At 39.5% G+C, this 14,572-nt stretch overlaps 1 protein-coding gene across 3 annotated transcripts in view; it reads right to left on the bottom strand.

Moving 5' to 3' along the window:
* iffo2b (intermediate filament family orphan 2b) overlaps window positions 1–10,554 on the bottom strand; it is a 29,946-nt gene extending 19,392 nt beyond the window's left edge. For all 3 annotated transcript variants that reach the window (XM_061727397.1, XM_061727398.1, XM_061727399.1), the window contains exon 1: window positions 9,601–10,554. In XM_061727397.1, the coding sequence (XP_061583381.1) occupies window positions 9,601–10,043 (443 nt within the window). In that variant the 5' untranslated portion in view covers window positions 10,044–10,554. The remainder of the gene's footprint in view (window positions 1–9,600) is intronic.
* Between the last annotated feature and the right edge of the window lie 4,018 nt (window positions 10,555–14,572).

Below are 14,572 nucleotides of genomic sequence, written 5' to 3'. Positions count from 1 at the left end.
TACACACACCTGTTTCCCGATGATTCAATTGAGGGTGCACCACTGATCCTTCTGAGATCACCGGGAGTCAAACCCAGTCCATGATACGTTTCCATAAAGTTGTTTAGAAAGTTAAGAATGGGCATTGTTTATACCACAAAGCACTGGACTAATCCAAGACCCGGCCAAGATGTTCACTGTGGGCTCAGAGTTTTTATATTTATAACTGAAAAAGCCCTGGGGTTAGCATGAAAGTGAATCGAAACCAGGTTTTAGTTACACGTGTTAATAGCTGGAAAATCAACCAACAACATAAGGAACTCTTAATAATGAAAACGGTATTATTTTTCACATGTAGCAAACTGCAATGCATACATTCTCAAATCTGAAAAGAAAGGATTGGCTCAGACTTTGGAGAAGAGAGAAGAAATGTTTCATTTGTTGAGTGGTTGTTACAATGCCTACTTCAAACCATCAGACTCTTCAAACCATTTCCCAAAAGTCAATGGAGATGGGCTGCTCTAAAAAATATCTCCGCTGTGACAAGTAAAATGACTAATAAAGCAAAAGCAGCTAATGATCAGTTGATAATTTCATTTAGAAATGGCAGTCACAAGCATGTGGGAGGTTTCCATGGAAAGGTCATCAGGAGAAGATCTTTCCTGATTCCTCATGACCAAATTTCACCTCAGAATCTTGCAAGAGGACATCTGTACAAGCCGAGTGAGCTTTCAAAACAAGTCATGAAGTTATAATAGGAGATGTATTCAGAGGAAAAATGAAACAGAATTTCATGCAAATAATCTTATGCATGAAGATGGAGGTATGATATGGTTTGAGCTACAGTCGGTCTGGAAAATGATTCACTGGTCACTGGATGGATGGATTCATTTACTAGTAAAATCTGTAAGCAAATGTGACAATTTCTGTACAGAAATTAAAAAAACAGCAGTATAATTATCCAAAATATACACCAGAGTCAACAACAAACTACAATGTCCTCAAGATCTCAGCATCATCCAAAACCATCAGATTTACCTGAAAACAAACAGTTGTGTGAGACAACTATATATATACAGTATGGGCAAAAGTCCCCCAACAAAACTTTACTCAAACTCTTGGCTCACAAATGTTCAACACAGATGCCTTTCAGTACTTTTTAACAACCATGCATGCTTGTACTCACTGCTGTGGACTATACAAAATCTAAAGATGGACATATTTATGAAAAAATAAATAAATACATACACCTTTTAATGTGTTTTAGGATGTACATTTGGATCTCATAAATGGCCCATTAAAAGACGCCAAAAGGGCCACTCGGATTTACAGAAAACAGTGACATCACAGACCCTGATCACAGCCAACCTCCCCTTTTTTTAATAACACCATGCTGTACTCCAGAGGTAAGAGCCTGACATTTTTGATGTCCCTTCTGTTCTTTACTAATTACTAGGGGTGCAAAATGTCGAAAAAAAATCGATAATAAAAATAGTCACCAACAAATTTAATTTTCGACAAAAAGAAAACATTTCAACAGATTGAAGCATTATTCTCCTTCCTCTCTCTGCTGAAGTTGCATATGCCAATAGCATTAAGTTGATGTTTTTAAAAAGAGGCTCAAGACCCATCTCTTTAATCAGGCTTTTAACTGACTCATTTAATTCTTTTAAATTTTTTATGCTCACCCTTATTTTTATTGGATCTTACTACTCTGTTTTATATTTAGTTTATCCTTTTTTTTATCATAATTTATTTTCATTGTTTTATCTTAATGTTTTATCTAAATATTTTAGTCGTTATTTATGGTCTATTTTATACATTTTACTGTCTTATTCCTTTAGTTTTTAATATCTTGCTTTCTAGACATACTTTTGGGATTTTATGTTATGTTATACTTTTTAAACTCTATTAGTGTATTTTATCCTGCTTTTTTTGTAGCTTTTAGCTCCAGTGTTTCCTCATGGGGAGCCTCCATGCTGGGAGTGACTCTGGCCTGCAGGGGGTCGTCCTGGGGGTGGTTCTGGCCTGGATGGTTGTGGAGCTCTGCACCACGGCTTCACCGCTGTGGTGTGGACTCCTCTATCCGTCCGGGCCGGGATGGTCTCTGTGGGCCCCCCCCCTTGTAGCTGCAGGCTATGAGACCTCCTGGCGTGGACGGCTCCCTGTTACCGTTTCCTCACCTGGATCCTCTGTGCCTAGCCATGTCTGCAGCGTGTGTCTGTGTGTCTGTCTGTGTGTGTGCGGGGAGGGGGGGAGGGGGAGGGGGGGGGGGCATTAATACATTTTATGTTTATGTTTTATGGAAAGCACTTTGTGTTAAATTTTTTGTATGAAAGGTGCTTTACAAATAAAGTTTGATTTGATTTGAAGCCACTATTCTATTGTAACCATGTGTGTTCTTCAACAGAGTGAGACATCCTCTTCCCCTCTTATCTCTGCTAAAAGTTGCACATCTGCAAATGAGTACAGCACCAGGTAAACAATATGGGGCCTGCCGATAGAACAACACAGCGACTGGAAGCAAAGTTCCCCAAAAATGTATTTTTGAATGAAGCGTTAATCTTTTTTATCTTTTATTTTTAATTAGCACACCATTTAAACAATATAAATAAGAGCCATTTAATAATTATGAGATTCATAATCCAATTAGTCGACTAATCATTTCAATAGTTGATGACTAATCATCTGTCAGAATAGTCGTTAGTTGCAGCCCTACTAATAAAAGTTACTAATAATTGTTTTAAGTAGTTGTATACAGCAGTTGACTAAAGATATAAAGTAAATTGCTCCATCCGTGCTTTTTCTTATGCTGATCATGCCCTAGGAACTCTGACATCTTGTTGGTTTTTGCATTGATGTCCAGCACCCACCTGAAAGTCAGAAATTTTAAGTTCCCATTCATCATTGATTTGTTTTGGTTCTTCGGGGACAAGGCTGACATGTTACTGTTATTGCTGGCTGCTTGCACAATGGAGAAATGACACCATGATTCAGACAAAACCATATGGCTGTTACATTGCTTCAGGGTTTCTACTTGTATTTATGGTTCAATGAATGACTTGCCACAAAAACCTAATAAAAAAAAGAGTGATGAGTACCGGCTGTCCACCACTAACCTGCAGACAATGGAGATGGAAGTATTTTAGAATAAAATTGGCAGTTTGTTGTGTGAGCTGTCAGGTAAGTCACTCTTTGTTTTCTTACACTATTAAGTACTTCAAGGGTTATTATTTGTAAATTGCTTCCAAAATGTATGTCTGCATGGTTGTGCAAAAAGGGGTGGAGAATCTGACTCACTCCATCCATTAAAACAAGCTTAACCGAGCTATAAAGACATTGCCGAAAAAATGAGCTGATAAACTGTGTCTCTGTGGCACTTTGACCAAAGCATATTCCAGACATTTAATTAAGACTTCAGGATATTGCACCAACGTGAGAAAATAGTCTATAATAATATGTCTCCTGCAGCAAATACTTCTAATGGCTGTAAAAGCCTTAATAAAAAATGCTGCCACACACAGCTGAAGCATTTTATTTCTCACTACTTTAACATTACCAACGAGCTCAGAGGAAAAACACGTCTGGTCGGCTATATTTTAAGGTTGAGCATGTTGGAGCACCGAGTCAGATTTAACACCGCTGTCAAGACCCTCAAAACACCATATTCCTGTCTACCACACACGGAATATTATATACAACTGAAGGACGTGCATGTGATTTTATGTGTTTGATTAGTGAGGAGCCTGGCACGCTGGCACCTCCTCTGGGATGACAAACAAAAACAGAGGTTATCGGGTCTAGATGCTGCGTCAGGTTGCACGAGGCTGCAGGAACATTTAAAAACAAGCACATTTAAACCGACATTTGTTAATTCCTAAAATGTCTGGATGATTACGGATTTTGCAACAACCCCCCATCGTCCTGTAAAACCACCAATCCAGTCAGCGCTCTCTGTTCCGTAGGACAGGTGCATTCCAGCACTTTTAAATATGGCTATGCGCCATTGCTCTCAGCTGTATCAATACCCATGAATAATCAAGCACAGGTGCACAGCACAGCACTAGCTCCAGACTCATGGACTGAGTGAACTAAACCAGAGGACCACATTTCCTTTTCTTTTTAATTTCCAACACAGTTGACATATTTGTCAAGATTTTCTTGTCTAAACTGTGGTTTGAATCCCGTTAAAACTATCCTCCCGCCCTGGACTCCTCAATGAGTCCCATGAGAGGCTCGTAACTGATCATGTCATGGTATAGCTAACGATCCTTTCCGTTTTCCCTACTAACTGTGGCTCTCCAGGCCAAAATAATGTTTCTTTTCAATTGTCCAACAAACACTAAATGAGGAATTCTTGGGGATGTGATTGCAGTTTGGTCCTCTGTGTGCCCAGCTGACAACCCTCATTTTTACAACTTGCAGTCAGATCTTTATCTCAAGCCACAAACATGAAGGTGAATATGAGCCGTAAGCAGATCAGCCAGAACAACGTTATCTTCTCAGACAGTCGGAAGGGAAAATAAGATTTGTGTTGACAGAAATCTGCTTCTTGTCTGTCTTCTTCATCTTGGGTCCTCTCAGAGATCCTCAGATTAATTCTGTCCCTTTTAATGCGCACATCAGATTTGTTTATTGTTCTTTTTAATAAAAAGAAAAACATCTCAAAAATATAATGTTGCATAATAGAATGTCAAAATTGGTTCCTTGTGAGGCCTATCACTCAGACAAAACCAGCTATCAGTAAATTTGAGTTTTAAATAGGTCCAATGTGGGAAATGCAGATTTCTACAGAAGGTGAAGGTGATGATACCTCCCAAATGTGTGAATACTTCAACTGGACAGTGATGCTGGATTATAAACTCACAGATAGCAGTTGGACTTGAAAAACAAAAGCGTGTTGTAAACTCAACAGAACACACACAGGAAGTCAGAAACAGTATGGACTAATCTGAAGCTCATTGTCTCAGTGAACTGAGCTCTGTCTTTTTTCTGCCTCCCTGTGTCTCAGCAGCAGGAAGTCTTCCACTTAAAGAGCCCTTGCTGCAGAACTGCCGCTGTGTGCCGGTGGCTGCAGCCGGTGCAGGTCTGGATGGATGCTGGACCCTCTGTGCGAGGTCACACCTCACCAGAAAATCCTTCTCCTGAATAAAGAGCTTGGATAATAAGCAGAGGAAGTCAGCAGCAAAGACACCCAGAGAGAAAGGCTGAGGTGGAGCCCGCTGCTCTCCATGATGATATCTTATATTTGAAACTGTAGCCTTAAGCTTTGGAGTTGCAGTTTAACTTCAGTTGGTGATTACTTCTTGTTCTTTACTGAGGCAAGCTTGAATCCTGCCCTCAAGAGAAAAGCTGAACTTTTCTTCACCAGAATCAAAGCTACAGAAAAAGTGTCCTCAGCAAAATCTCCTGGCATTGATCCACACACTCACACGCTAAATTCAGCTACATGTGAATAATTCATGCGGAAAGAAGAGGAGTCTCAGAGACTGATCGAGTTCACTATACGTCCTGGATCAAGTGCAGTGTGATCCAGCAGGACAGGTGTTTGGCCTCCACTCAGCGTTGGAACAGACATCTAATTAAGAATGGCCAAAGCAATCAACAAGAAAGTCCGGTTCAAATCCCAACTGGAAGCCAGTGTGTCTCCATAAACACTATGGTGACTTGTCTCTGAACTACGGCACTTTCATACATTCAAAAGTTGTTACAACACTCTTCAGAGCTATTCTCTCAAAACAATTTCTGTATTCCACATCTTTCTTGAGCATATATTCATGTAAACCACATTGAGGCAGATTAAATTCTCTATTGTAGCTTTATCTTGCATCCCCTTTATAATGAACTAGGCTGCACTTATCTGTATTTACACCAGTGTCTGAAACTGCATTAGCATATTATTGCACGCATATTTACCATGTTTAAGTCCCTATTTGCCTACAGATCCAGCAAACATGTATGCAATATCGCTGCATAAAAATATCATGCAAATTCAAAACAAATGTACAGTTTGCCTTCGTGGTCACAGACTGATGGACCTGCTATCTCTTCTTAGTCAGCCTGCAAATTTGCTCATCAATGTCAGCCACTGTTTTCATGCTCTCTTAAGCAGCACAACATTCTAGTAGCAATAACTGACCTGGTGACAGACATGTCAGAATGAGCAGTAGAAGTCTGGCCTATGGCCAGACGTCTGCTAATGTGAGAGGTGGGTAACCCCACAGTCCAGACACTGTGGCAATAAATGGACACGTACATAAGCGTTCTGATTTATTTATGAAGTCTGTGTCTGGAAAGTATTCCAGTCCATACACATGTTTAAAAGACATAAAGAACCACTGTGCGTGCATGCAGAACCAGCAATGCTTCTGCAAACGAGAGTGAAGGCCAGTTCTGTATTTGACCATTTTTATGTAAGTGATCCCAATCCGCATTTAACTTTAATGAGTTCTGTTTAGGCTTTCGCCTCAGAGGAGGGATGAAAGCAAAGGAATAATAACATTCTAATTAAGATTTATTAATTTTTCTAATTAAAACCCACAAAAGAACTGAAAAGCCTTTTCAGATTTATAAATACATGCTGTAACTTTAGAAGAACAAAACAATTCTATTATATTATTAGGAAATATGATTCAGATCGATTAAGAGTTTCTGGAGCGATGACCTTTGAACAGCTGATTCCTGCTCAGGGTTAAAGAGCTAAAATTAAAACTACCCAGCTCACATGAAAGGTATTTGTACTATTTAGTAACAGCGTAATTCCAGCCATGGCTTTTCTAAGTGAATGGTCTTCATGATGAAACAGCAGGTAAGAACATAATAGCGCTGACGACTAAACCAGATTTAAAGATTCAGACTGAAATATTTTACTTTTAATGCTCTTTAAGTCGAAATAAAGTTCAAGATGTTACAAAACTTTCTTCGCATTGAACATTTGTGGATACTCCCTTTTTTTATTGTTTGCTTTTACAACCCTGACAATACATTTAAAAAAAAAAAAGCAGTCTCTAAACACACGTATTTACAGCTCCATTAGTACCCAAGGCTTAAATTACACTGCCTTTCCTCAGATTTAGGGGGGAAAAAAATGGGAAAGGCGATCATAAAAAAAGAGAAAAAACAAATAACTCGGTACTTCATGATGCAAACTGGTCAGAGCAGACCATCCATCTCCTTGTGTGTGTCCACACTTGTAATACTTTAATATATCAACGTGGGTTGTGCGGAAGCACTGACGGAGGGACCCTCGGGGAGCGAAGACGCCTTACAAAGCAGTCTGTATGTGACACAGAGAGGAGCGGAGGGGTGGGAGGCCTGAAGAAGGGCGGAGGGAAGGAATGGCTGTTCACAAAGAGAGCAGAGCAGAAAGGCACAGCGAGACGGGAGGGTGAGGGATTGAATACTGAAACGTGACTGTAGTAAAGAGGATTTAGACTGAACGAAACCGGCTGGGCAGTGAACTCGGTGTTGCAATTACTGAGCCCAAACCAAGAGGCCGCTGGAAGAGATGATTACTGCTCAAAACAAAGAGCAGATACATTTTTCTTTTTTCTTACTTTTCTAGATGTTAAAAATATGTTAAAAACCCTTTTTTTTAATGAAAGCACCTTGACAAACCAGCAGCCTCTATTTAGTGGCTGTTTACAATTTATGGGTGAAGGTTTAAGCATTCAGTAGCTGATTTACTACCTAAACCCTGATCACACAAAATGTGCTTTTCCAATAACCTATCAAGGAAAAAGCCCCCACTGAGGAGATCCAGATTTTTGGATTCCAGCTGCAATTTGGCTGCTATCCCAGGCGCTGCTGTTCATCTTCTCAAGCAGGATTGCACAAAAAAGGATATGCTGGTTTTACAGTGATGACTGGACAGGATATTCGGTTTCCCAGAGGAGTGGGAAGCTCACACGCATTCTGTGTGACTGAGTCAGTGTGTGCTCGCAGGGAAATCAGTAGTTGTCATAGTCCAGACAGAGGCCTGTTAAAATACCACTCGGCTTTTGTCATGACTGCGGGCAGACGCCAGCGGTGGCTAGGCACATCTTTTTTCTAGCAGTCATCCGCACCGGCCGGCCGGCTGCGTGTCCTCAAGGAAGGATGGTGAAAATGACTCTGTGGGGGTAACAACAATAGGTGGGGTCTGAACCATACAAAGGAATTTCCTCAAAGGCGTGAGAGAAAACTGCTGTGCAGTCCCCTCTGCTCTAACATCCTTCATGTAAAACAGGCTCAAGTGTAACTCTATCACTCTGATGCCCGCTATCTCCCCAACTGCACTGTCAGACCAGCACTGGCCAATAACATCCACACAGGATGTCATTTTTTCTTTCTTTTTTAATCCCTGATAAAGGAGAAGTCACATACAAAAACAAAACGGTTTATCCATCTCAGCGAATTATCAACTGTTCTCATCCTCGACTGATGGCATGATGTTTTCCCACAGACAGAGAAAGGCTATGACAAACCTAAGTGTAATTTAAGCCATCAGTTTAAAACAATAGCCCTGATATGAACCACCAGCAAAGCAAGTCTGTCACCAAGAGCTATACTGATTAATGACGCACATTTGAACAGCTTGGCTTTATAAACAGCTCAACACTTTGAACTTGAAGTAGTTCGGGGACTGCTAGTTGGACTGTAATTATAGCAAAATCACAAGACAGACCAAAAAAATAGTGTTTAGAGGGTGTGATTATATTCAGAGACACACTGTGCCACTCATGAGCTGGTTATGGTGCTGAAGAGTGTCACACATGGCCCACGGGTCATTCCAATTGAGGTCACATCTGCTGGACGGCCAATTCAGACAGATTACACAGGTCATATTAAGGCCAAACGAGGGCCACGAGAAAGGCACCGAGGCTCAGCTTGAGCAGTAGCCTATACTCACGGCCTTGTTATTATTAGTTCTAGTGTAGTCGCGATCGATCGGCCGCCCGATCGATCGGGCCCTATCACGGCATTTTCAAAACATCGGTATCGGTCAAAAAGGTATCGGGACATACCTAGTTATTAATGTTTTATTATTTATTAAATCGTTTTATATATCGTTGCATTTAACGTCAAGGTGACGAAGTAAGCGAACTAACATGGTTTACATGTTCGAATTGTGAAATGTTATATATGTTCATGTTGCATTAAGCTGCTGCTATTAATTTCATGCCATTCAGAATGTTGCACTAAGGTTAAGCCAAAAAGTATTTTAATTTTCTTGTGTTTGTGAGTTTGACTGGATGTCTTTCAACTACCTCTTTTGAAGTTAAATGTATTTATTTTTGTTATTGCATTATTCTGCACTTTTTGTTTTAGTTTACAATTTCATGTTTTTACATTTTTTGGCACCAGTGCTGATAAACTTTGTTGAAATATATGCCCATGTTGTTCTCCAAAGGACAATAAAAGAAACATTGGGATAATTTGAGTTTTAGTCCTCTTTTGTTTGTTTTTTTTTAAATTAATTGCCAAAATGTATCTGATCGGGAAAAAGTATCGGAAATGTATCGGGATCGGGATCGGGAAAAATCGGGATCGGCAGATACTCAAACTCAAGTGATCGGGATCGGGAGCTGAAAAAATCCTGATCGGGACAACCCTAATTAGTTCCACTGACTTCTTACTCACTTTCTCCTGTACTCGTCCCTCTCCCTCTTCACTTTGGCCAGCACGTTGTACAGAGCCCTCACTTCTGGGGTGATGGTGTCGATCTGCACCCCGACTCCGTCCGGGTGCGTCCAGGTGACGCCGGGCCCGCGGAGCGTCTCCAGCCGCTCCCCGTGCCGGCGGACGTGCGTGAAGCTCCAGATGGTGCCGGGCAGCCGGGACTCGGGTCCGTCCGTCTGCACGGCCACGTCCCGGGTGAAGGGCTGGTACTGCGGCCGCTGCAGGGCTTGCTGCAGCTGGCTCTCCAGCAGCTGGTTCCTCCGCTCCAGCTCGTGCACTTTGGCGAGGAAGCAGCGGAAGCGCAGGTTGAGCGTCTTCAGCACGTGGATGTTGGAGCCCAGGTCGTTGCGCAGGGCGCTGGTCACCGGCCCGGGCGGGGTGTCGGAATAAAACAGCGAACTCATGTTGACAGCAAAAGTAATGACAATAATAATAACAACGCAAAAAAAACCAAATGATAATCCAACTATGGCCCTAATACAGCAAATTGACCTCCTTCAAAATCCCCACTCCCGCAGGACGTTTCTCCTCACAATGCAGATGCTGAGAGGAGTGGTGATGAAGATGGGGGGGACCATCGCCGGCCCTGCTGGCTGTTTAGCAGCATAAGTATCACACAAAAACCCCCAAAAGTCCTTTGATAAGAGGCACAGAGGTCATCATCTCCTGGAGGAGCCGGAGGTTTGACGCAGACCGCAGTAGGCAGCGATTCCCGTCACCCTCATGTCTGTCTCTGCTTCGTGTGGGCTCATTCATGCAGCCGTGTGTGTGAGGAGCAGGATCGCAGAGCTCACGTCTTTATCATTCCCCAGCTTTACTGCGGCTCTCGCCGGGAGTCCATGTGTGGGCTGGCGGGGCAGGACGCGGCGCCGCAGAGCCCTGCCTCTCCCTGGATCATGTTGCAAAGTGCTAAACTCGGCACTATCATCCAGCAAACCCTCCCACAACCCCTCCCCCCGGCTTTGTCACGCTCACTGACGACACGCAATAAAATATCACAGATAGACTTCATGCAATGTTTTGCATATTACTGTTCTGGCTATTTACTTTACTTGGGTAACAGGATTTTGATGTGAATACCAAGGAGTCATGAACACACCTTCTCCACCGCCGCTCCTGCAGGGATCTACAATGACTATACTCAGTACTCAAGTTGTAAAAAACAATCAGGGGGGATGGTGGATTTTATCATATGGGGACAGATCATTTGTGCTGATTACAAATAATATAATATATTACAAATAATAGCACTGACAAAAACACCTGCAGAAATACTGCAGGAATTACATAGCAGCAGTTAAATGCAGCCTTCTGTAAGGTTTAAATATCCACTGGGCTTACATCAAATACATCAAAACACAACAATAAAAATTTCAATATACCTCTGTCCTTCACAGGATAAATAAGATGGATCACTGCAAAAACTCAAAATCTTAACGAGAATATTTGTCTTATTTCTAGTTAAAATGTCTCATTTTAGTAAAAACAATCTCATTACACTTAAAACAAGACTCATCACTGGAAAAAACAACAATTTTCACCTGTTTCAAGTAGATTTTTACTTAAAATAAGTAGAAAAATCTGCATGTGGAACAAGATGTTATTGCTTGTAATGAGAAGAAAAATCTTGTCCCATTGGCAGATTTTTTCAACTTATTTCAAGTGAAAAATTACTTGAAACAGGTGAAAATGGTCAAATAAGTTATTTTTCTGGTGTTATTTTTCTGGTGATGACTCTAAATGTTGAAATAGCAGTAAAACCACATTCATTGATGAAATGACATAAGGGATGGAAAGGAGGGATGGCAGTTTTACAGGGGGGATGATTTTGACCATTTTTATTTCAGGGGGGATGCCATCCCCCCTCATCCCCCCTCAACTCGAGTACTGACTATACTGATTTGATATATGGCACAAAACTGAAAAAGCAGAAGAATATTTTCAGTTAAAATCTATTATTAAACATTTTAATTTTAAAGGAATCAAGATGGGATCTAATACTGTCCTTGATAGTAAATTAAGAGCTGCTTCCACTGGACGAGGAACAGTTTCAGTCATTTATAAATTACTAAATTCATCTCTGCTTGACAGCACTACTTCCACAATGTCACAATGGGAACGGGACATTGGTTCATCTCTCACTGCAGATCAGTGGAATCTAATATTAAAGCAGTCAACATCCATTTGCAGTTGTGTGAGATATAAAATTATACAATTTAAAATTATACATAGAGCTTATATCACGCCACATAAGTTAAAAAAAATGGACCCAAATGTCTCTGAACTGTGCTGGCATGGCTGTGGTGAGCTGGGTACACATGCATCTACTATGGTTCTGCCCAGTGGTCCAACAATTCTGGTCTGAAGAAAGTGACATTTTAAAAGCTATTTTGAATATTCATATTCCTCAATGTCCTGTTGTATGTTTAGTGGGAGTGCAGTGGAAATTATACATGTAAAAATTATGCAACGTATCATTGCCCTAGCTTTTCTGTCTGTGAAGAGGACAATACTTATGAATTGGAAGATTCGCAAGCCAAACTGCTTTCATAAATATAATTGGCAGAAGGACTTTTTGGATTTATTGTTAATGGAAAAGGCAACCTCAATCCTTAAAGACAATGAAAATGGCCAATTTGCCCCATGGACTGTCATTAGAGAACACCAGAGAATAATAGAACAATAACATGACCTGTTGTGTTGGTCACAGGCTTTTTATTTTATTTTACTTATTTTTCTTTTAGAGCTGGACCTGAACTGACGCTAGAGGCACCATCATCTCTAAAGTTTATCTGTACCAACCCTTCCCCCCACCCCCTTGTCTTTTTTTGTCATTGTAATGTTTTTCTTTTTGTTATGTGAAATGTGGTGTTGTTAACCTCTTTTTTTTGTCTTCATTTTGAAAAATAAAAAGTATAAATAATAAAAAAAGAAAAAGCAGAAGAAAACAAAAGAGACAAGAAAAAAAGGAAAAATATCCCCAAGACAATAACCTTGAGAAGTATATTTTACACGTGTTTCTCTCATTGTGTTCACGATGTCATGTTTTAAACTCTAAAATTTAGAGTATTTGCAACGTAAACTTTCTTGTAAACATGCAAACACACACACACTAACAGACTGCATAATGCATTGATATGACGAAAGCAAATGCGCACGTTGTGATAAACATCTTATTTTCAATTTATTTTTCTATGTGACTCAAATTATTTCTCCTCTGTTGTATCAATATAATCTTATTTGATATTGTTTAGAATAGAGCTATAATTTTATTACATAAGCTCATCTCTGGCAACAGTGGCTATTTTATCTTTTTCTTTCTTTTTTGTTTCCGCTCTACATATTCTTCACCATTTATATTGGAATTGTATTACATTTATGTGCTCCACTTTTTTTGTATTCCTATTCATTATTCGTCCTCAGTAGGATCAATAAAATCTTATTTTATATTATTTTATCTCTTACCTGTGTGTACTGGTATCAAAACAGTGGATTACAGTTTAGTTCATAGTGCTCCCTTTATGTGAACGGGGAAATAAAAGTGAAAGCGTCGTGTTCTATTATGAGAAAGGTTTGGTTTGTCACTTCACTGATTTAAAACAGTCCTTATACTACATGTTTTAAAGTTATCTAATGTCCCCAATGGCTAAAACACAAAGCCACAAGATGTTTCTCAAGGCCAAAAGGATATAATTTCACTCATCAGAACAAAGATGTACAGGTTATCCAAAAATACACTTTGGCACACCTTGTATACTGTACTGTAGTATACACGCACGCACCACTTTATCACGCATACCAGGTGTACTTAATAAACCGGTACCTAAAGGATTAGAGTAGCTTGTGCTTATTCTGGTGCAATGGCATGTGCTTGTGTACAGTGTCTTGGCCCAGGTGTCTTCTAGCCGGTTAATCTGCTATAATCTCTTTATCTTCAAAATATGACAGCTCCACTGTCATGATATACCTGTACACATGCTACTACAGATGCTTAGTATGGTAATAATGAAAGGGGATTGCATTTTTTTTTTTTAGATAATAGGCCCTACCCTGGTTTCAAGCTATTATGCAAATTCTGCTGGGACATTTGTGCAAAATTATGATAGCAAGGCGCTCTAACATGTCACTGTTTATAACACAGAGACCTTATCTTTTGTGGACAGGCTGTTTAAAAAAGAAGCAGAAATTAGGAGCCAATTCTCCAGGAACCACTACATCTTTTAGTGACTTCTATGGCTTAAGTCTAAGGCAAATATATATATATATATATATATATATATATATATATATATATATATATATATATATATATATATATATATATATATATATATATTTTTTTTTTTTTTTATTTCACCTTTATTTAACCAGATAAAAGAAGACCCATTGAGGTCAAGACCTCTTTTCCAAGGGTGACCTGGCCAAGGAAGGCAGCAGCACACGTCCACACACAAATCACGGCACAGCAATCACGTAATAAACATTAAAATGAGAGTGCAAACTGTTTAGCAAATAAAGTGCAATAGTGGTGACTTCAATAATATGTAAAAAACAACAACTTCAGAAATAATTAAAAATTTAAGAACATATAGAATAGAATAGAAGACTTTATTGATCTCCCAGAGGAGAAATTCAGTCGTGCAGCAGCCAAAACACACACACACGCTCAACGGTTTATACAAAAAATGTAAAATAGAAATAACCAATAAATAGTTAAATAATAAAAAAGAGCAATATAAAAAGTAGAAAAAGAGTATGTACAAGAGAAAAAAAAATAGTAAATACCAAAAAAACGGATAATATTTACAATATATATATATATATATATATATATATATATATATATATATATATATATATATATATATATATATATATATATATGTGTAATCTATTTTTAATCAGGCGCAACATGGTCAACTTCAGCAGACAG

This window comes from Cololabis saira, chromosome 8 (genome assembly GCF_033807715.1).
Source record: "Cololabis saira isolate AMF1-May2022 chromosome 8, fColSai1.1, whole genome shotgun sequence".
NCBI classification, from domain to species: Eukaryota; Metazoa; Chordata; class Actinopteri; order Beloniformes; family Belonidae; genus Cololabis; species Cololabis saira.
The sequence above is the reverse complement of the archived record's forward strand: the minus strand, read 5'-3'. Positions and strand labels throughout refer to the sequence as shown.